Below are 23,322 nucleotides of genomic sequence, written 5' to 3' on the forward strand. Positions count from 1 at the left end.
GTGTGTGGAAGCTGAGGATCATCATGATGTGTGTGTGGAAGCTGATGATCCTCATGATGTGTGTGTGGAAGCTGATGACCATCATGATGTGTGTGTGGAAGCTGATGATCATCATGATGTGTGTGTGGAAGCTGATGATCCTCATGATGTGTGTGTGGAAGCTGATGATCCTCATGATGTGTGTGTGGAAGCTGATGATCATCATGATGTGTGTGTGGAAGCTGAGGATCCTCATGATGTGTGTGTGGAAGCTGATGATCCTCATGATGTGTGTGTGGAAGCTGATGATCCTCATGATGTGTGTGTGGAAGCTGATGATCATCATGATGTGTGTGTGGAAGCTGATGATCCTCATGATGTGTGTGTGGAAGCTGAGGATCCTCATGATGTGTGTGTGGAAGCTGAGGATCCTCATGATGTGTGTGTGGAAGCTGATGATCCTCATGATGTGTGTGTGGAAGCTGATGATCATCATGATGTGTGTGTGGAAGCTGATGATCCTCATGATGTGTGTGTGGAAGCTGAGGATCCTCATGATGTGTGTGTGGAAGCTGATGATCCTCATGATGTGTGTGTGGAAGCTGAGGATCATCATGATGTGTGTGTGGAAGCTGAGGATCATCATGATGTGTGTGTGGAAGCTGATGATCCTCATGATGTGTGTGTGGAAGCTGATGATCCTCATGATGTGTGTGTGGAAGCTGAGGATCATCATGATGTGTGTGTGGAAGCTGAGGATCCTCATGATGTGTGTGTGGAAGCTGATGATCATCGTGATGTGTGTGTGGAAGCTGAGGATCATCATGATGTGTGTGTGGAAGCTGATGATCCTCATGATGTGTGTGTGGAAGCTGATGATCCTCATGATGTGTGTGTGGAAGCTGACTCTCACTCACTGTGGCTGCACTGCTGCTGGTGCTCTGAATGGCGGCCGACAGCCCCTCCTTCATCATGCAGGTCAGGCTGTAGAACTCGTGCTGCTGATCGATCTCAAAAAGGCCCAGAAGTTTCCACTGCTGCCTCAGACCCCCCCACCGCCTCCTCTTCACCGAGCGCTGCTGGCGTCCGGGCCCCGGGCTTCCTGCTGCCGACATCTCCATCTGCCCTGAAACACCACATGCACCGAGCCGGCTCAAATCAGAGTGAGAGCTCGGAGGCCAGAGAGGCCAGCGAGCGGCAGCGCCACAAAAGACAGCTGACGAGCGGCTGAGTCTTTGACAGGGTAACCATGACGACCGACACAAAGGGATAATAGCTTCATGGTTGTGCTGTGGTTGATGGTTTAATGGTCGTCATCCAAACACCACGTCCCTTCATTTAAAGTGTCCCACTGAGTTCACATGTGTGTGAATCACAGGGAGAATAAAACAGGAAATAGACATAAAAATAAAGAAGCTATTTTAGAGAAGATGTTTTACACTGAGAGATGGAACGAGTAAATGAGCTAAACACAGTTTCCTCTTTTAAAACGCTTTTAAATACGTATTCTTATAAAATGCTTTCAACAGATGTTCTATTCACTGCCTCTTCTTTTCAAAATGCAAATTGTAATTGAATTTTGAAGTTTCTGTTTTTCTGTTTCTGTTTCTGTGAGGGAATGAAAAGCAGGTTTTTGAAAGGTGTAATGTATAAAGTGTTTATTAGCACCAACTGCTTTCTCAGAGTATTTCACGGATCTTGATATTTAATGATATTTCTGAGTGTGTGTGATCTGGTGGAGACTTGAACTGATTTCTAGTCTCGAGTTAATTCTCCCAATTCTTCATCATCAGGATTCGTTAGTGTCACAGTAACTAACACGGACTCGAACGTTCAGGAGATCACATCATGACGTCTGTGTCCGATCACACCTCAGCAGATTAACATCTCAATATTATGTCTATGTGAACGTGGTTATTGAATGGCTCTGCATTGATGTCATATAATCTGAAGTGTTTCCTGTCACTGCAAAACAAATCCAGGTTCAGGGTTATTAGGATGAAATGTGTCCAAATAGACATTGAATGTGTTTCTGCCGTGGTTCCTCAGCAGCAGTGACGTGACCGGGAGCTTCAGTGTGGATCTGAGCTGTGGGCGGTTTCCATGGCAACCAGCAGCTCCTGAGCAGCAACAAACAAAAGCTTCCTGTTGCGTCACAACAGCACGTGATGCGTTTGAGGAGCGAACGCATCACGTGTGTGAGGAGACTTCCACAAACGGATTTAAAGGTGCAGTGTATCGCATTCAGGACGATTTATCTGAAAAATATTCACAAAGATGTTTTCAATAGTTTTAAATAATCATCTTGATCAAGTTCTATTTTGTTATTTATATTATCCATCAGTCAGATTCTTTTCTCGAACACAGACTTTAAATAAAGAAGGACGACATGACAGCTCTCAAAAGTGAAGACAGATCGTCTCTATCGCCCCCTGGTGGCTGGACTCTGCCTCCTCCATGTTAGCAGACGGGACTGGGAACAAACCAGGTTCCATTGAGTTATTTATTGATATACAAATGGGTTTAGACGACATGATTGACAGCTGAGACTGACGGATTGGTCGAGCACGTGGATAATAACAATAATAAAACAGTTTGTTTATAAACAAAACATATCAAGAGAGGAGAAGATGTTAAAAAAACTAAATGTACTTAAAGAAGGTGAAAGAAACATTAAGATGACAATAAAATAAATGTTATAGTTTTGAGCATTTTTTGTGCAGGGGGCGCTAGAGGTCAGAGTTGGGGGTGATAACATCAAGTAAAACTATTCCTAGTATTATTAACAATTTTAATTTTTTATTATGACTTTGGTCACATCCTCTGATGATAATCAAGCATCCTGTTGTATCAGAATCTTAAGAAAACCCCTGAGTCATCGAAGCATGATTTCTTTAAGGAGGAATCACTCTTCGGTTCAGAATAAGAACATGAAATCCATTAAACATGAATCAGCAAAACTCATGTATCACATGAGATTTACTCACCTCCAGGATGCAGAGCAGATCTGTGGGACTGCAGGGCGTGTATGAGTGTGTGTGTGAGTGTTTGTTTGTGTGTGTGTGTGAGAGTGTGTGAGTGTTTGTGTGTGTGTGTGTGTGAGAGCGTGTGAGTGTTTGTGTGTGTGTGTGTGTGAGGGGTCACACATTCACTTCCCCCTACTGGCCACGGCAGCCTCACATTTAATCACAAACACATGAATCTACAGGAAGTGATGCAGCGAGTCGTCCCCTCATGGTTTGTTTCATCAGCCACTTTGAGTCTGTCACAGAATATGAGACAACTTTGATTTTGCAGAGTAATAAAACCATTAATCTTCAATAAGTTAAACTGGAAAATATCAAACCTCAATTACATTTCATTGTCACAAATGTTAGATAGTATCATTTTAGGATTTTCTTCAAACAGCTGATGTTCATTTAGTGAATTTAATCATTTAGAGTCAAACAGACCATAAAGCACCGGATGAGTGGGGGGGTGGATACCAGTGTGATTGACAGCTAGCATCGTCCAATGGGTGCAGGTGGAAGGTGTGGGTGGGCGTGTCCTCAAGCTCTCACTCAGGCTCCACCCCTCGCTCCTCCAAATATTGTAACTTCTGGCTTAAAAAATCCAAGATGGCTGCTGTACACTGTGTCAAACTGAGGCTTCAGATCAGCAGCTCACAAACCACCAGGGGGCGTCACAGTGGGTCAACAGCTCAGTGGACAATAAACACAACACGGGTCCAGCATCAACATTTTATTGAGAACGTTCCTGTCTTCACGTTTACGCACAATAAAATCTGACTCGGTTACGATATGTCTCAGTATTTACACAGTTCACGCTGGGATCTTAACGTTCTTTATTTTATCGTTAAGAAATAAGAAGTCTCACTTGAACCAGCAGGGGGCAGCATCAAGGACTAAACTGGCTTCAAAAGACAGAAGCTGATCCCGACTCATCACCTCTAAAGTGAAAATATAAAATAAATCTCTCTATAACAAATCTGACTTTGTGAGCATCAGCGTCTTCGGGTTGTTGGTCGTTCATCAGCGTGGAGGATGGAGCAGGTCTTCTGTGGGCGGAGCCTCCACAGATGCTGTTTTCAAGTATTTAAATCTGTCTCAAACGTCCTCAGGTTAGTCCACTTTCTTTGGTTTCCGATTTTTCCACATGATTATTGCGATGAAGGCTCCTGTGGAGACAAGAAGTGACTTTAAAACAAATGAAAGACACACGTTCTCATTCTGCTGGTGAATCTGTTTGTAGAGAACAAGAGGTTCTGTGAGGAAAGAAGAATCCGTGGGATGGACTCACCGACACAGAGGAGCAGGACTACAGCTGCGATCCCAGGCAGGATGACCGAATACTCCCGAGGAAGGAAATACTTCTGCAAAACATGATCACTGTCCACGAAAGGCTGGAAAAGGAGAAGAGATCGAATCAGACTTTTCATTTAAAACATTTTCTTAGACGTGTGTGTGAAGCTCAAAGGTCATAGAACACACGTCTGAACAGTTTTCAGTGAGGAACAGAGACGTGTTACCATGGTCACGTCTGTATGAACACCAGCTCGGCAACAGGAAGTCGTGGATATGATCCTGGTTTGACCCGCCCCCCCCCCCCGTCTTCGCCCTTACAGCTTCAGGATCCTCAACTTTGAAGGTGACGACCGCTCTTCTCTGGTTTCCTTCTGGATTCATTCGAATGTGTTTTTAAAAGTGTTGTTTGTCTGCTTCTCTCTCTCTTGGTGACACTGTCTGCGTCACGCTGCCTTGTCATCGGTTGAGGGAGGAGTCAGAGCGCTTGTTCTGATGCAGCTGATGTTCCTGATTTAAATGAGCCAGAATCCTAACTTTGAGGATTAGATTAAATGTGCTCACACAAAGATGTGAACCGAGATTGAGGTTTTAATGAGAGGATTAATCTTTTCAATTATCCAGAAGGAACACGTGTGTACACGCAAACCAAGAGACAGGTTATTTAGGGATGGGAGGAAAAATCGATTCAGTTACAAATCGCGATTCTTGTGAATGACGATTTTAAATCGCTATGCTGCCTCCCAAATCGATTTTTTAAATTAAAAAAACAACAACATATTTATTGGTTTATACCGGGGGGGGGGCAACATCACCCCAGAGCATGTTGACCAGCTCTTGTTTTTGCACAAGAATCTAAACATACCCAAGCACTAGCTTTGTATCGCCTTCATGCAAACAACAATAGCCTACTTTTTGTTTATTTTAAAGTTTATATTTTAAGTAAACTTTTATTCATTCTATTTAATTTATCTTTTATTTATTTATTATTATTATTCTTAATCTGTCAGTTTGTGTGCAGTTGACAGGGGCTATACAATAATAGGGAACATTTTTATTTATTTTCTCTATTGGCTGCCCGGCAGTCATTAAGTTAATGTTAATATTTGAAATAAAACTTGTAAAGCTCTAAGTGAATTTGACTGTGTTGTATTTGAAGGAATGATTCAACATTTTTCCATGGTCCAGTATTTAAAAAAAAAACAACCAAAAGAAATCCCAGGAAATCGTAATATCGAATCGCAATACTTACAGAATAAGTATCGTGATAGTATCGTATCGGGAGGTCCCTGCCGATTCCCGTCCCTAAGGTTATTACATCCACAACTAAAGCCTCGGAAAGTTTCATAAAAACACCTGAAGAGCTGGAACTCTAACTCTGGGTTTGTTTCACTTGGGAGAACGAGTCACAACCTTTATATAAAGTCTCTGGTCACAACACGAGTCGTGTCCGTCTGACGCACAAAGACCGACTGACATGAGCAACGTGAGGAATCTACGTGTTCAGAGTGTGAGGACGTGTGAGGACGTGTGAGGACGTGTGAGGACGTGTGAGGACGAGGGTCCAGCTGCTGAGACCAGACGTACCAGGACGATGACCCAGACGGAGTAGTAGGTGAAGAGCAGGAGGCTGAAGATCACCAGACTGGAGCCCACAGCCTGGTCCACCCCGGTGGCCTGGAGGACAGAGACGAGGACAGAGAGGAGGACAGAGAGGAGGACAGACAGGAGGACAGAGAGGAGGACAGAGAGGAGGACAGACAGGAGGACAGAGAGGAGGACAGAGAGGAGGAGAGAGAGGAGGAGGACAGAGAGAAGGACAGAGAGGAGGAGGACAGAGAGAAGGACAGAGAGGAGGAGGACAGAGAGGACAGAGAGGAGGACAGAGAGGAGGACAGACAGGAGGACAGAGAGGACAGAGAGGAGGACAGAGAGGAGGACAGAGAGGAGGACAGAGAGGAGGACAGACAGGGGGACAGAGAGGAGGACACACTTCAACTTCCTGAGGAACACAGTCTCAGGGTTTCATCTTCACAAACATCAAGTCCAAGCTGAACCAGAGGACCCCCCCCACACACACACACACCTGTCTTGGACTTTTATTCCGCCCCCACACCCCTAAGATGTGTTAAATTAACACATATTATATATTATACTGTATTACATTGCATATTGCAATTTGACACTGTTCACTGTTTTGCATTTCACCTTTTACTTCACTTTTTGTATCTTTTATATAATTTTTATATAGATATATTTATGTCTAAATAAATGCTACCTTGTATAAATATTAGAAAAAGTGAGTAAATAAGAAGTACATAGTGAGTAAATATATATTGTTTTTTTACTATTATTATTGTTTTTCTTATGTGTGGTGTATTTATTATGTTTTTATGTTTCTATGTTCATTGTATGCACCAATAACCAGAGCAAATTCCAGGTAGGTGTAAACCTACTTGGCAATAAATACCTTCTGATTCTGATTCTGAACACACACACACACACACAGCAACCAGAATAAAACACGTCACAGATATTGATCTAAACTCCAGCAGCTGCTCTGAGGCTCACTCGTTAAATCAGAAATAAACTGAATTAAAAACTTCTTATAATCGATTTAACTCGAAAATAACCTTTATAAAGGAACAGGAGTCTGTGACGTGTCGAGGATCAGATGTTAGCTGGGTGCTAGCTTGTTGTTAGCTTGTTGCTAGCCGGGTGCTAGCTTGTTGTTAGCCTGTTGCTAGCTGGGTGTTAGCTTGGTGTTAGCTGGGTGTTAGCTTGGTGCTAGCTTAGTGCTAGCTTCCTTATCGAGTGACAGACTGCGTGTTTCTTGAGTTCGTCTGTTTGTTTAAGCGTCGAACGCGTTGTTTCTTCTTCTTCTTTACGTTTAATCGGTTAATCTTCACTAATCATTGGTCGTTAATCGATCTTTTATTTTTCTCTCTCACCATGTCTGACGCGTTGTGTTGTCTGATGACGTCACCTACTGTTCTTCTTCGCGCGTTGTAGTCAGCGCCCGCAGCGGGTCTCTGCTGCCTCCTGCTGGCCACACCACACACTGTCACTGTGAGTTCATGTTTTTATAAACTTTATAAAACTTCATAAACAGTTAACGATTATATGACGTCACAGTAAAATGGCACTGATAGAATATATAATAATAAAAGAGGCACTAAGATCTGTTATTATGAGATTTAACTATCAGCTTATTGTAGCTTTTAGTTGTTAACGTTTCATTTAAATAAAATACTCAAATAATATACTATTTTCATTATTATTGATGTATTAGCATTATATTAGTGACATTTACAGGAATGTCAGTGTGTGAAAGAGTTTACTGATACTTAATTTAAACATTTTGAATTCAAGAGGACACAGAAAACGGATTTCGACAGAATGTTACAACACACAGTGTTTATTGAACATATTGATACTGTGTTTTATATGCATATATTCTTTATTTTCCTCATTTGATGATTATAGCTCCAATGTCAATTTGACTTTAAGTTACAACAGTTAAAATATGTTTATATTCTCTTCACCAAAACCTCCCTATAAAGGAAATTATATCAGTATCACCAGTACAAATGCAACATAATCCCATTATTATTATTCAGTTTAAATTCATTCAATAAGAAGAGAAAAATCCCATTCACCTCATGCATGAACAAAAGTACATGGTCGTACAATTATATCACAAAATCACAGACAACAAAGAAAAGGAAAATCATGTCTGGAACAAATCAAAGTTGAAAAAATGATTCATCAACACAACGATTCATCAGACGTCAGTGTAAAATACAAGTGTTTGATTTGAGCTTAAACAAAAAACCCTCAAAGAATCTTAAGACCAGCCTGCTGGACCCAAAATTATATATATATATATATATCTTTATATATATATCCAAACTGAAATGAATCCAAAACATCACAGATACGAACGCTGCCATCTTTTGGTGACAAAATAATTTGTAGTCAGACTCTGTGCAGTGGACATTTCACCACCAGGGGGTGATAAAGATGCTTCCGTTTCAAGAGCCTTCATGTTGTCCATCTTTATTTTTATGATATTCCTGCCATGTGCTCGACCAATCCTGAGTCAGGCTCATCTGTCAATCATGACATCTCAGCCCGTTTATGTATCAATAACTGAGTCAAACTGTGGAGAGCAGCTTGGCTGAGAGAAGCCTGTACTGCAGCCAGCCACCAGGGGGCCATCAAGATGACTTGGCTTCACCTTTGGTTCCATGTTTACTTTCATTCTACGCTAGAACCGTGACGTGATCGATATTGAATCATACACGTTTTAAAGCTTTAAACTGCATTGTTAACAAGTAACTCCAGATTTATACAACATCTGTAATAACTAACGATTCATAAACTTATGAGTAATGAATAAACGTTCATGCAGAAATGAACAAGAATCTGGAGCCTTCAGAGCGAGAACCTATAGGAGACAAGACGTTTCAAATGGCCGACCACACGATCGATTCTGTCCGAGAACAAGAAGCATTGATCTGACTGAAGAACTCTAAAATAAAAACATGTCATGTGCCGTTTTAAAAAATCTGTACCATCTCCATTTCCTTTTAGTGGTTTTTAAAAAATGTGCAAAATACTATATTCATTTTCTAAACAATCATCCAATAACTTTAAAATATGATAAAAGCTTTCGATCCAGTTCCAGGTCGAGTCGAGAGGATCCTCGTCAACTCGTAGGAAAACAATGACATCATCATCGCCAGGAGTTTGACGCGTGACATCATCAGGCCGACGTTAGACCACAACATGAACTGAAGCTGAGAACAGAGACGTGTCCACCAGATGTGGACGCTGTGAGTCACGGAGTGGACAAGGAGCCTGAACGCATCGTTGCACTACACTTCTCACAGTCGGTGGTTTTTTCAGGGTTTTGTTCAAGTGTTGGTGGAGGTTTCCCTGGGAGTGTTGCTGACTCATCCTTGAATCTCTGTTCAGTCAAATGTCACAGATCTGAAAAGTAAAAATCCTCTGGTGCAGAACGGAGATGTTCACTGAAGCTGCAGCGTGGCGCCCGGTCAGCGGCGCTCCGGAGATGCCTTCAGGTTCCGTTGGTCTCGATGACGACCGGCTCGAAGACACCAGGAGTTCCTCTGGAAACAAACACACACTCAGTGAGACGAAGGTCGATAGAAGCACCGGAGCAGCGGGAGGACGTGGAGGTCGAACCTGTTGGCGAGCGAGCCGCTGAGCGCCGTCGTCCCGTCTCGACTGACAAACAGACGCAGGTTACTGTCTGAAGGAAACACACACCGGAGCAGAGGACACGTTACAGTCCAGTTACACAACAATCAGCAAAACTTCACAATCTCTACGACCTTCGTTGTTGCTGCCGTCAGAAAAGTTTTGACTCTGGAGGATTTTCTCCACGATGTCGTCGGCGTCGATTCGAGTGTCGTCCACGCAGCTGTGGTGTCGCTGCAGAGGGTCCGCCTTCCTCCTGGAGACACACACGCACACGCACACGCACACGCACACGCACACGCACACACACACACACACACACACACACACACACACACACACACACACACACACACACACACACACACACACACACACACGCACACAGTAGCTGAGAGGACTGGCACAAGTGGGCAGTTGTGTGTACGTGTGTGTACGTGTGTGTAAATGTGTGTAGGTGTGTGCAGGTGTGTGTACAGGTGTGTGCAGGTGTGTGTACAGGTGTGTGTAGGTGTGTGCAGGTGTGTGTACGTGTGTGCAGGTGTGTGGAGGTGTGTGTACGTGTGTGTAGGTGTGTGTACGTGTGTGTACGTGTGTGCAGGTGTGTGTACGTTTGTGTACGTGTGTGTAGGTGTGTGTAGGTGTGTGCAGATGTGTGTAGGTGTGTGTTGGTGTGTGTTGGTGTGTGTACGTGTGTGCAGGTGTGTGTAGGTGTGTGCAGGTGTGTGTACGTGTTTGTAGATGTGTGTACTATGTGTAGGTGTGTGTAGGTGTGTACGTGTGTGTACGTGTGTGCAGGTGTGTGTACGTGTGTGTAGGTGTGTGTACATGTGTAGGTGTGTGTAGGTGTGTAGGTGTGTGTACGTGTGTGCAGGTGTGTGTACGTGTGTGTAGGTGTGTGCAGGTGTGTGTAGGTGTGTGTAAGTGTGTGCAGGTGTGTGTGTATCTACCTGGACGACCTGTTGGACATGAACGCCGCTGCAGAAGGGGGAGGCGGCCGCTCCGGTCTGGTGGGCGTGGCCTGCCTCTGTGTCTCAGTGGGGCTGGAGGGAGGAGGCGGGGCCGAGTGGGCATGTCCACAGGAAGCGCTGCTGCTGGACGAAGCGTTTCTATGGTGACTGAGGTCGGTCAGGCTGGAGCAGCGAGAGTGACCCGTGCTGTAACCTGGAGGAGACGAGAGACGGGTCAGAACATCTGGACACATCTGCTTCCAGCTCCGTGTGAACACAACCTGACACTAAACACCTTCACTGACTAACAACCAGTACAAAGTTGTGTTTCTGATTTCCTAAACCCAGGGACTTCCGGGTGACGACAGCAGGGGGCGCCGTCTCGGGACTGAAGGGCTGCATCGGAACGTCCAGACAATCAGTTCCTTGACTCCAGAGGAAGAAGGTGAAGGAGACAAACTGAGTCCAAACAACCAGGTCACCTCTCTGCTCCCAGAGAGAGGAAGAAGAGGAAGAGGAACAAGAAGAAGAGGATGAAGAGTAAGAGGAGGAACAAGAAGAAGAGGAAGAGGAGGAACAAGAAGAAGAGGAAGAAGGTGAAGGAGACAAACTGAGTCCAAACAACCAGGTCACCTCTCTGCTCCCAGAGAGAGGACGAAGAGGAAGAGGAGGAACAAGAAGAACAGGAAGAGGAGGAACAAGAGGAAGAGGAGGAACAAGAAGAAGAGGATGAAGAGAAAGAGGAGGAACAAGAAGAAGAGGAAGAGGAGGAACAAGAAGAACAGGAAGAGGAACAGGAACAGGAAGAGGAGGACCAAGAGGAAGAGGAGGACCAAGAGGAAGAAGGTGAAGGAGACAAACTGAGTCCAAACAACCAGGTCACCTCTCTGCTCCCAGCGAGAGGATGAAGAGGAAGAGGAGGAACAAGAAGAAGAGAAGGAGGAAGAAGAAGAGGAAGAGGAGGAACAAGAAGAAGAGGAAGAGGAACGGGAAGAGGAGGAACAAGAACAAGACGAAGAGGAAGAGGAGGAACAAGAAGAAGAGGAACAGGAAGAGGAGGAACAAGAAGAACAGGAAGAGGAACAGGAACAGGAAGAGGAGGACCAAGAGGAAGAGGAGGAGGAACAAGAAGAAGAGGAAGAGGAAGAGGAGGAACAAGTAGAGGAGGAGGAACAAGAGGAAGAGGAGGAACAAGAAGAAGAGGAAGAAGGTGAAGGAGACAAACTGAGTCCAAACAACCAGGTCACCTCTCTGCTCCCAGAGAGAGGACGAAGAGGAAGAGGAGGAACAAGAAGAACAGGAAGAGGAGGAACAAGAGGAAGAGGAGGAACAAGAAGAAGAGGATGAAGAGAAAGAGGAGGAACAAGAAGAAGAGGAAGAGGAGGAACAAGAAGAACAGGAAGAGGAACAGGAACAGGAAGAGGAGGACCAAGAGGAAGAGGAGGACCAAGAGGAAGAAGGTGAAGGAGACAAACTGAGTCCAAACAACCAGGTCACCTCTCTGCTCCCAGCGAGAGGATGAAGAGGAAGAGGAGGAACAAGAAGAAGAGAAGGAGGAAGAAGAAGAGGAAGAGGAGGAACAAGAAGAAGAGGAAGAGGAACGGGAAGAGGAGGAACAAGAACAAGACGAAGAGGAAGAGGAGGAACAAGAAGAAGAGGAACAGGAAGAGGAGGAACAAGAAGAACAGGAAGAGGAACAGGAACAGGAAGAGGAGGACCAAGAGGAAGAGGAGGAGGAACAAGAAGAAGAGGAAGAGGAAGAGGAGGAACAAGTAGAGGAGGAGGAACAAGAGGAAGAGGAGGAACAAGAAGAAGAGAAGGGACAAGAAGAAGAGGAAGAGGAAGAACAAGAAGAAGAGGAGGAAGAGGAAGAGTAACAGGAACAGGAAGAAGAAGAGTAGGAACAAGAAGAGGAAGAACAGGAAGAGGAGGAACAAGGGAAGAGGAAGAGTAAGAAGAAGAAGAGGAAGAGGAAGAGGAGGAACAAGAAGAAGAGGAGGAGGAACAAGAAGAAGAGGAGGAGGAACAAGAAGAAGAGGAGGAGGAACAAGAAGAACAGGAAGATGAACAGGAACAGGAAGAGGAGGACCAAGAGGAAGAGGAGGACCAAGAGGAAGAAGGTGAAGGAGACAAACTGAGTCCAAACAACCAGGTCACCTCTCTGCTCCCAGCGAGAGGATGAAGAGGAAGAGGAGGAACAAGAAGAAGAGAAGGAGGAAGAAGAAGAGGAAGAGGAGGAACAAGAAGAAGAGGAAGAGGAACGGGAAGAGGAGGAACAAGAACAAGACGAAGAGGAAGAGGAGGAACAAGAAGAAGAGGAACAGGAAGAGGAGGAACAAGAAGAACAGGAAGAGGAACAGGAACAGGAAGAGGAGGACCAAGAGGAAGAGGAGGAGGAACAAGAAGAAGAGGAAGAGGAAGAGGAACAGGAAGAGGAGGAAGAGGAGGAACAAGAAGAACAGGAAGAGGAACAGGAACAGGAAGAGGAGGACCAAGAGGAAGAGGAGGACCAAGAGGAAGAAGGTGAAGGAGACAAACTGAGTCCAAACAACCAGGTCACCTCTCTGCTCCCAGCGAGAGGATGAAGAGGAAGAGGAGGAACAAGAAGAAGAGAAGGAGGAAGAAGAAGAGGAAGAGGAGGAACAAGAAGAAGAGGAAGAGGAACGGGAAGAGGAGGAACAAGAACAAGACGAAGAGGAAGAGGAGGAACAAGAAGAAGAGGAACAGGAAGAGGAGGAACAAGAAGAACAGGAAGAGGAACAGGAACAGGAAGAGGAGGACCAAGAGGAAGAGGAGGAGGAACAAGAAGAAGAGGAAGAGGAAGAGGAGGAACAAGTAGAGGAGGAGGAACAAGAGGAAGAGGAGGAACAAGAAGAAGAGAAGGGACAAGAAGAAGAGGAAGAGGAAGAACAAGAAGAAGAGGAGGAAGAGGAAGAGTAACAGGAACAGGAAGAAGAAGAGTAGGAACAAGAAGAGGAAGAACAGGAAGAGGAGGAACAAGGGAAGAGGAAGAGTAAGAAGAAGAAGAGGAAGAGGAAGAGGAGGAACAAGAAGAAGAGGAGGAGGAACAAGAAGAAGAGGAGGAGGAACAAGAAGAAGAGGAGGAGGAACAAGAAGAACAGGAAGATGAACAGGAACAGGAAGAGGAGGACCAAGAGGAAGAAGGTGAAGGAGACAAACTGAGTCCAAACAACCAGGTCACCTCTCTGCTCCCAGAGAGAGGAAGAGGAGGAAGAGGAGGAACAAGAAGAAGAGAAGGAGGAAGAAGAAGAGGGAGAGGAGGAACAAGAAGAAGAGGAAGAGGAACAGGAAGAGGAGGAACAAGAACAAGACGAAGAGGAAGAGGAGGAACAAGAAGAAGAGGAACAGGAAGAGGAGGAACAAGAAGAACAGGAAGAGGAACAGGAACAGGAAGAGGAGGACCAAGAGGAAGAGGAGGACCAAGAGGAAGAGGAGGAGGAACAAGAAGAAGAGGAAGAGGAGGAACAAGTAGAGGAGGAGGAACAAGAGGAAGAGGAGGAACAAGAAGAAGAGAAGGGACAAGAAGAAGAGGAAGAACAAGAAGAAGAGGAGGAAGAGGAAGAGTAACAGGAACAGGAAGAAGAAGAGTAGGAACAAGAAGAGGAAGAACAGGAAGAGGAGGAACAAGGGAAGAGGAAGAGTAAGAAGAAGAAGAGAAAGAGGAAGAGGAGGAACAAGAAGAAGAGGAGGAGGAAGAAGAGGAGGAGGAACAAGAAGAAGAGGAGGAGGAACAAGAAGAAGAGGAGGAGGAACAAGAAGAAGAGGAGGAAGAGGAGGAACAAGAAGAAGAGGAACAAGAAGAGGAGGAGGAACAAGAGGAAGAGGAGGAACAAGAACAAGACGAAGAGGAAGAGGAGGAACAAGAAGAAGAGGAGAAAGAGGAAGAGGAGGAACAAGAAGAAGAGGAGGAGCTCTGACCTGATATCTTGCTGTGCTGGCTGGCGTAGCTGGAGCTGCGGAAATGACCCGAGTGAAAGACGTCATCTGGATTCCCCCCCGCTTCAGGCAGCCCTGCACACACACACACACACACACGCACACACACACACACACACACACACACACACACACACACACACACACACACACTCATTAGGATTCAGGACGCTGATGCTTGGTCCCGACCTGACCTCTGACCTGACCTCTGACCTGACCCATGTGACCTCTCTCCTCCTCCTACCTGAGCTCCGGACCGACGGCTGTCGTGGTTTGCCGGAGTGAGCTCCCTCCAGGACGCCCCCTGGTGGCTGCACCGTGGCAGCAGTGCTCTCTCCCTTGCGGTCCGGCTGCAGGCTCGGGTCCTGGTCCCCGGTGGACACGGACTTGGCCGTGCTGGGCGGCCTGGAGGACAGGAAACACAACAACAAACAGATCAACACAACAACAAACAAAACATCACAACATCAGTGAGTTAAATCCTCACTGATACGCTTCACTTTATAACTCAGTGCCGTTGTCATGGTTACGCCTGGCGTCCAATCAGAGACGTGTGTGAACCGGTCTCGCTGCAGTTTGAAAGCGATGATGCAGACTTTCTCTTTCTGATCTGACTCACGTTTTAAAGCAGGGATCCCCGGAGAGGAGACTCATCCCGATGGTCACCTGAGGACAAGACACACCGTGTTAATCATAGACATATATAAGGCTAGATGCCTCGGCCAATGGAGTCGAACGTCACCACATGGCGGCCATCTTGCTGCAGGCAGCTCGCTCACCCATAACATTGTGTTGCTAGTGGTAAATAACCATAACTTGCTCAATTTTCAACCGATTTTTCAACTGTTTGGTTTGTTATAAACGTCAGAGATGTAGTTATGACACTGCATAAATTATTAAATTGTTTAAAAAAGAACATAATTATTCATAAGTATGCAGTGTCATAACTACATCTCTGACGTTTATAACAAACCAAACAGTTGAAAAATCGGTTGAAAATTGAGCAAGTTATGGTTATTTACCACTAGCAACACAATGTTATGGGTGAGCGAGCTGCCTGCAGCAAGATGGCCGCCATGTGGTGACGTTCGACTCTGTTGGCCGAGACATCTAGTGTTTATATATGATATCTATGGTGTTAATCACCTCAGTGCCCATCTGTGAGTGTGTGTGTGTGTGTGTGTGTGTGTGTGTGTGTGTGTGTGTGTGTGTGTGTGTGTGTGTGTGTGTGTGTGTGTGTCACTCTGTACCTTCAGGATGGAGTTGTCCTGCCGGGTGTGCTTGGTGTCGTAGCCCTCCAGGAGGCAGCAGCGAGCTGTGGAGCCGGATCCGGCGAATTCTGCCATGTTGAGATCAGCGAAGCCGAGCTGCAGACGCACAAACGCACACGAGACCGACACCAAGAGAAAGAAAACACAGTGAACTGGGAACACACTCGACCAATCAGGAGTCAGCCTCAGCTGTCAATCATCACGTGTCTCCGCCCTGTTTCTATATCATCAACGAACTGATTCAAACCAAACGGATCAAACATCAGAGAGAAGAAGGAGCTGAAATCACAGAAACATCTTTTACAAACATTTATTAAACGTCTACTTTGATTCTTTAGTTTGGTCCATGTCCCATCTGCTAACAGTGCCCCCCCCCCCCACAGACACACACACACAGTGACAGTGCCTCCATAACAAATCCCTGTGATGACAACGTGGTTGTGTTGACTCGTCTCTGACTCAGTGATGATCTGATCTTCATCAGTGTGAGAATCTGCTGACTCACCTTGGAAAAGGCTTTTCCTCCTTTCAGCTCCTGGAACACAGAGAGAAACCGTCAGAGCTGCAGGACCGCGGCCGGCCAGGAGAGGGGGCTGCTGGGAGTTGTAGTTTACCTTGCGTACAGACACTCTGCAGACGCACGGGTCCAACACTCCGGAGGCGTGGCTGGCGCTCATCTTCATCACGAAGGAGAACTTCTTCCTCCATCGAACACAGTTCTGCTGCACCTCCTCCCTGTGCACACACACACACACACACACACAAACAAACACACACAAACACAAACACACACGTATGAAAGTAGCCCATGACTCAGTCGAGCTCATTCCTCCACCAACACGACTGTAGATTCCCCCCCCACACACGCACACACACACAAACAAACACAAACACACACAAACACGCACACACACACACAAACAAACACACACAAACACAAACACACACGTATGAAAGTAGCCCATGACTCAGTCGAGCTCATTCCTCCACCAACACGACTGTAGATTCCCCCCACACACACACACACACACACTCATTCTCTTCTTCGAGGTTCATTAATTCTTCGGGGGGGAAACGACTGATCTCTCATCTGTTCCAAGCAAACGTCTCATTTAAATGTTTGTGTAATCTATGACCTGTGTGGTCCCGCCCCTCTCTCAGAAGATAACAAGCAGCTGAGGGTCCAGATGACCTCATCCTGGGACGTGAGTCACGTGACACATGGGCCCGGCGGCTCGGGGGTTTCCCATCCACGCCTCACACGGACTGAAGTTCTGTATCTGATGACAGAGCAGCCTGACATGAAGAAGCTGATGCAGCAGAGTGAAACGAAATGAAAGCTCCAGGAGAAGCTCCAGGAGAAGCTCCGGGAGAAGCTCCGGGAGAAGCTCCTGGAGAAACTCCTGGAGAAGCTCCGGGAGAAGCTCCGGGAGAAACTCCAGGAACTCCGGGAGAAACTCCGGGAGAAGCTCCAGGAGAAAGTCCAGGAGAAACTCCGGGAGAAACTCCAGGAACTTCGGGCGAAACTCCGGGAGAAGCTCCAGGAGAAGCTCCAGGAGAAGCTTCAGGAGAAGCTTCAGGAGAAGCTCCAGGTGGATCTACTGAGTGAAATATACATTTATCTTCTCTAAATACGAATCAACCTCAAACAAACATGAAAATCTCTCAGAGAAATGAAGGAAAATGAAGAAACAAGCACTAGAAGATGACAACACACTGAATGATGTCACTGATGAGTCACTAACACGTGGTGTCAGAGGGGGGGGGGGGGTGAGAAGGGGGAGGAGGGGGGTGAGAAGGGGGAGGAGGCCTGCAGGCTCAAACAAATCCAACAAGCACACAACTACACACTGAGTGTTCCAGGAGTGTGAGGCTCCAGGAACCAGAGAGAGAACCTTCCCGTGAGGATCTGAGAGGATGACGGTGCCGTGGGTTCGATTCCCGTCAGTCCACAGACTGTTCACATGAAGCTCATGACGAGGAACAAACGTGGAGGTTTCCTGCAGAGAGCAGTGGGGGGGGGGGGGGGTTCCTCACGCAGGTCATCAGAGGGTCGGGCCTGTCGAGACTTGGCTGATGTTTAAACCTCAGACGTTCTGTGTTCAGCTGCGTCAGAGGAAACGTCTCCGAGGACAGAAGGTCTTCAGCAGGAGGAGGACAAACCTCTGAGATCAGGAACATCATGATTCTGATGTTTAGATGATTCAGTCTGAGGAGAAAACCTAGAAAACATTAAAGTAGAATCATCGTCTCGGAGTTCTTCGTCTCACTTAACTTGTTCCTTTGCAGTTTACATCCATGTTTGTCCGGACTCATCATGGATCATATATTAGGGTTGCAAAGGGGCGGAAACTTTCCAGAAACTTTCCATGGGAAGTTTAGCTCGGGAATTTGGGGAATTTAAAAAAAAAAAAAAAGACACAAAATTAAACACTGAGCAATAAAACATCATTCAAAACTCTATTTTAAAGATGTATGGAACGTTGAGTTTCAACCCTCCACTGGTCATTCTTCCATCACATGCACAGATAACTCCCAGCATGCTTCACTCTACAGCAGGGCTACTGAGGCCTGCTGTAGAGTGCAGGACTAGTCAGGTAAGTTTCAATGATATTACTGGGAACATATATGATCATGCTGATTGAGGATTGTTCATCTGTTCATCTAGACTATTTCCATTCATTTATCCATCAATTGTAAAATATGTTTACAGACGATTCCAATTGTTTGGCTAACTATTTATATCTCTGGCATTGCATTAGTGTTTTTTTACAAACTTTTTTCTCATCTTATTCTACAGAACAATGCCACGTGCACTCTCTCATGTGTGGAGACATTTCACCCCATCCAATGTAGAAGGAAAGGCTGTGTACATTTGCAAATACTGTGCAAAGACCTATGTTAAGAATGACACAACGATGCAGAAGCATATAGTCAAGTGCCCAAAGTTTCCTCAGGGCTCAAATCAGCCTATGACACAACAAAATGTTTATATTTATGTCTGTATATGACAAGGTAAATACAGTTAGTATAAATTACCCACAACATTTCCAGTTTATTCCCGTTAGTTCCCGTTAATTCCCGTATATTCCCGTTTATTCCCGTTTATTCCCGTTTATTCCCATTAATTCCCGTATATTCCCATGGAAAGATTCCAACTTTGAATATTCCCGGAATTTTGCAACCCTAATCATATGCCAAGAAACTTAACTGGTTAAAATCTGAATCTAAACACTGACGTTCAGATAAGATGTTCAAGATGGCAGAGACAAGAACTGTGATGTCACAGTGACCTTCGACCTTCGACCACCAAATACTAATCAGTTCATCCTTGAGTCTGAGTGAACGTTGGAGCCAAATTTGAAAGAAATATTTTGATGCGTTCTGGATATTCCATGTTCACAAGGTAAAAAACACATGTTGACCTTTGACCTCCCAGATTAACGGTTCTTAACACTGATTGGTGCACGGAGATGAGTGACATCTCCAAGCTCCGCCCCAATTCAAACCAGTGAGAAAAGAAATGACGACAGAGGAAAGAAAAACTTAGAAATTAAGTTTTTAACCAATAAAAGAAATGAAACGAGTGAAGCTTTGACTCGTTCACGTCTCAGATGTTCTGAAGGATCACGAATCTGCTGAGTCGTCTCTGAACTCTTCTTCTTCTCTGCACATTTGAAGTCATATCTCGACTTTCGTGACTTGACTTTGTTTTCACGCAGCGAGAAGTCGCACATTCGTGATATCAGAGGAATGTTTCTTATCTGGAGGGCGACCTGACGTCTGTGAAACAAGCCCGGCGGCGTTGGGGGCGGCGGCCTGAGAAACGGCCCGACAGGTTCTGCCACTTCTTCTCTTCCAGCCCAACCCACCGGCTCCACAAACACACCATTGTGCCGCAGGTACACACAAGAAACACATTCCTCCTCCCAGGGAGCGTCCACAAAGGGTCAGACCCTCTGTGACCCGAACACGCTTTTCAGTTTCAGCCCTCAGAACAAAACCTCCAACGACTGTCATCAAGACTCGAGCTGATTCGACAACCCGTCGTGAAATTATTAAGAAGCAGCTTGAAATATAAAATTTTTCTCACTTATTTAGATAAATTAAAACTCTCATGACTCAGGAATAAATCCAAGAAAGGTTTTTGCGGCTCGGCCAATGAAAACCCTCAGAATCATCTGATCCTCTGATCATATTCAGATGGATTTAATAACGATTTCATGCTCTGATCTGAAGACTGTCCCTCGCTGCAGCTCCTCTCTTCAGCCTCTGTCTCAAACTGTTCTACATCCTGTCTCTTTAAGACCCTCCTCCAGATAAAGACCTGCTCTGATTGGTCGGCTGGTTCACTCTGTTGTGATTGGTCAACAGGAAACATCGGCTCTCTGTTCACCTGGGTCACGTTCAATTCTCTCGTACTCTTTGTTGTTAACGAAATGTTTCCTCTGAACGTGTTTGTTTCTTCTGGTTTGGTGGGTGTGGCTTAAGTGTTATACAATGAGCAGAGATGTGTATATAAACCCCGCCCTGTTAAAGAGACAGTGACACAGTGGATGTAAAGTTGCAGATGCAGCAGCTACTGTTCCAGATGAACTGAGGATCAGACCCGAGGAAAGAAAACACCTCATGTAATGATCAGCAGAGTGGGAGGAGCCTGTTTGTAGATGAACATAAACAATAAGAGCCAATAACAGCTTCCTTCAGGTGACATCACAAGACAAGAGTGTGACACGTTGACCTTTGCTCCTCATCATGTGACCATCAGTGATGGTTCTCAGGAGGTTTGTGAGTGTTGACACGTCATGACTGACACTGACTCCTGATTGGTTGAGAACTTGTGTAATCAGCAGGAGATTATCTGGAGTTCACTGAAGGACTGAAGGTGTAAGGGACGCTCCCTGAGAGTGGGGGGGGGGGGGGGTGCCAGTTTGAATCCTGGCAGCAGAGCACATGACTTTGACATTCTCCCGAAGAGTGTGAGACACTTTCCCTGGAGACATGAGAGAGAAACCACACAGAGCTTCACCTGCAAGACGTGCACGTTCAGACAAGTGTCACACCAGCTTCACACCATGTTCACACCAGCTTCATACCAGCTTCACACCAGCTTCACACCAGCTTCACACCATGTTCACACCAGCTTCATACAAGCTTCATACCAGTTTCACACCAGCTTCATACCAGCTTCATACCAGCTTCATACCAGCTTCACACCAGCTTCACACCAGTTTAACTCCAGCTTCACACCAGCTTCACACCAGCTTCATACCAGTTTCATACAAGCTTCATACCAGCTTCACACCATGTTCACACCAGCTTCATACAAGCTTCATACCAGTTTCACACCAGCTTCATACCAGCTTCATACCAGCTTCACACCAGCTTCACACCAGTTTAACTCCAGCTTCACACCAGCTTCACACCAGCTTCATACCAGTTTCACACCAGCTTCACACCAGTTTCACACCAGCTTCATACAAGCTTCATACCAGCTTCATACCAGCTTCACACCAGTTTAACTCCAGCTTCACACCAGCTTCACACCAGCTTCATACCAGTTTCACACCAGTTTCACACCAGCTTCACACCAGTTTCATACAAGCTTCATACCAGCTTCATACCAGCTTCATACCAGCTTCACACCAGTTTAACTCCAGCTTCACACCAGCTTCATACAAGCTTCATACCAGCTTCATACCAGCTTCATACCAGCTTCACACCAGTTTAACTCCAGCTTCACACCAGCTTCACACCAGTTTCACACCAGCTTCACACCAGTTTCACACCAGCTTCACACCAGTTTCACACCAGCTTCATACAAGCTTCATACCAGCTTCATACCAGCTTCACACCAGTTTAACTCCAGCTTCACACCAGTTTCACACCAGCTTCACACCAGCTTCATACCAGTTCACACCAGCTTCACACCAGTTTAACTCCAGCTTCACACCAGCTTCACACCAGCTTCATACCAGTTTCACACCAGCTTCATACCAGTTTCATACAAGCTTCATACCAGCTTCACACCAGCTTCACACCAGTTTCACACCAGCTTCACACCAGCTTCATACAAGCTTCACACCAGCTTCATACAAGCTTCATACCAGCTTCACACCAGCTTCACACCAGTTTAACTCCAGCTTCACACCAGCTTCATACAAGCTTCATACCAGTTTCACACCAGCTTCATACCAGCTTCATACCAGCTTCATACCAGCTTCATACCAGCTTCACACCAGCTTCACACCAGTTTAACTCCAGCTTCACACCAGCTTCACACCAGCTTCATACCAGTTTCACACCAGCTTCACACCAGTTTCACACCAGCTTCATACAAGCTTCATACCAGCTTCATACCAGCTTCACACCAGCTTCAGACCAGTTTAACTCCAGCTTCACACCAGCTTCACACCAGCTTCATACCAGTTTCACACCAGTTTCACACCAGCTTCACACCAGTTTCACACCAGCTTCATACAAGCTTCATACCAGCTTCATACCAGCTTCACACCAGTTTAACTCCAGCTTCACACCAGCTTCATACAAGCTTCATACCAGCTTCATACCAGCTTCATACCAGCTTCACACCAGTTTAACTCCAGCTTCACACCAGCTTCACACCAGTTTCACACCAGCTTCACACCAGTTTCACACCAGCTTCACACCAGTTTCACACCAGCTTCATACAAGCTTCATACCAGCTTCATACCAGCTTCACACCAGTTTAACTCCAGCTTCACACCAGTTTCACACCAGCTTCACACCAGCTTCATACCAGTTCACACCAGCTTCACACCAGTTTAACTCCAGCTTCACACCAGCTTCACACCAGCTTCACACCAGTTTCACACCAGCTTCATACCAGTTTCATACAAGCTTCATACCAGCTTCACACCAGCTTCACACCAGTTTCACACCAGCTTCACACCAGCTTCATACAAGCTTCACACCAGCTTCATACAAGCTTCATACCAGTTTAACTCCAGTGTGACACCAGCTTCACACCAGTGTGACACCAGTACAGAACAACCATGTGACTCCGGATCCTGAGGAACAGACTCGTGCTGACCAGGTGAGGCTCAGGTGTTGCGTTCAGGTGCCGGCAGGTAAAAGGGAACCCACCTGGACGAGAGGACGGAGAAGTCTCCTCCATCGATGAGCCGGATCTTGCAGAAGAGCAGCCCGTTGACGAAGGGCACCGCGGTCAGCTGGTCCAGAGAGAAGTGCACCTGGAACTTAAACTTCTTCTTCTTCACCAGAAACGTCCTGGAGCTGAGCTGCGGCAGTGAACTCATCACGTCGGAGGTGAAACCTGCAGGAGGAAGTCAGGGAATAACCAAACTCAGAAACTTTCATGTTGCCTCTAACTTTATAAAAACACTTAATTTAAACACTTTTTAATTTAAACCTCTCTGGTTTCTTCTCTCTGACGTCACTTCTCTCTACGCAAACAGCTGCTGCCACGCAAACAACGTAACTCTCACAAACCTTCGTTCCTCCACGTTATCTTCGTCCAGACGTGCGGTCGCTGTCCTCCTGGGACCGGGAGAACCGTGCAGCTTGTCCCGCCACAGAGGAGCGGAGTCCCGGGTCTTCACCGGAGCTCAGCCTCGGTGCATCTTCACCCGCTCGCCC

The 23,322-nt window shown here is 46.0% G+C and overlaps 2 protein-coding genes across 2 annotated transcripts; both read right to left on the reverse strand.

The window, feature by feature from the left end:
* Positions 1-3,707: 3,707 nt before the first annotated feature.
* On the reverse strand, positions 3,708-7,277 carry dpm2 (dolichyl-phosphate mannosyltransferase subunit 2, regulatory). Its single transcript, XM_061072209.1, has 4 exons — positions 7,232-7,277; positions 5,868-5,957; positions 4,279-4,381; positions 3,708-4,156 (listed from the first exon to the last, which is right to left on the reverse strand). The coding sequence occupies exons 1-4, from the start codon at positions 7,232-7,234 to the stop codon at positions 4,101-4,103; spliced, it is 252 nt and encodes an 83-aa protein (XP_060928192.1). The 5' UTR covers positions 7,235-7,277; the 3' UTR covers positions 3,708-4,100.
* A 449-nt stretch (positions 7,278-7,726) lies between these two features.
* eeig1b (estrogen-induced osteoclastogenesis regulator 1b) lies at positions 7,727-23,291 on the reverse strand. The gene is made up of 12 exons (XM_061081100.1): positions 23,176-23,291; positions 22,810-22,999; positions 16,299-16,419; positions 16,190-16,219; positions 15,664-15,780; positions 15,033-15,079; positions 14,658-14,818; positions 14,396-14,488; positions 10,457-10,670; positions 9,641-9,762; positions 9,492-9,558; positions 7,727-9,415 (listed from the first exon to the last, which is right to left on the reverse strand). Exons 2-12 carry the CDS (start codon positions 22,980-22,982, stop codon positions 9,364-9,366), a joined length of 1,197 nt encoding a protein of 398 aa, XP_060937083.1. The 5' UTR covers positions 22,983-22,999; positions 23,176-23,291; the 3' UTR covers positions 7,727-9,363.
* Between the last annotated feature and the right edge of the window lie 31 nt (positions 23,292-23,322).

The sequence above is a fragment of the Limanda limanda genome, chromosome 1 (assembly GCF_963576545.1).
Source record: "Limanda limanda chromosome 1, fLimLim1.1, whole genome shotgun sequence".
Classification (NCBI taxonomy): Eukaryota; Metazoa; Chordata; class Actinopteri; order Pleuronectiformes; family Pleuronectidae; genus Limanda; species Limanda limanda.

Excerpts from the sequence above, each read along its gene's own strand:
- eeig1b (XM_061081100.1), bottom strand. The coding sequence starts at position 22,982 with ATGAGTTCACTGCCGCAGCTCAGCTCCAGGACGTTTCTGGTGAAGAAG. Across the intron at positions 16,220-16,298 it reads GCAGAGTGTCTGTACGCAAG|GAGCTGAAAGGAGGAAAAGC; the intron begins GTAAACTACAAC and ends TCTGTGTTCCAG. Across the intron at positions 9,559-9,640 it reads TGACGGCAGCAACAACGAAG|ACAGTAACCTGCGTCTGTTT; the intron begins GTCGTAGAGATT and ends TGTTTCCTTCAG.
- dpm2 (XM_061072209.1), bottom strand. Across the intron at positions 4,382-5,867 it reads CCGTCTGGGTCATCGTCCTG|CCTTTCGTGGACAGTGATCA; the intron begins GTACGTCTGGTC and ends CTCCTTTTCCAG. Across the intron at positions 4,157-4,278 it reads AGTCCTGCTCCTCTGTGTCG|GAGCCTTCATCGCAATAATC; the intron begins GTGAGTCCATCC and ends TTGTCTCCACAG.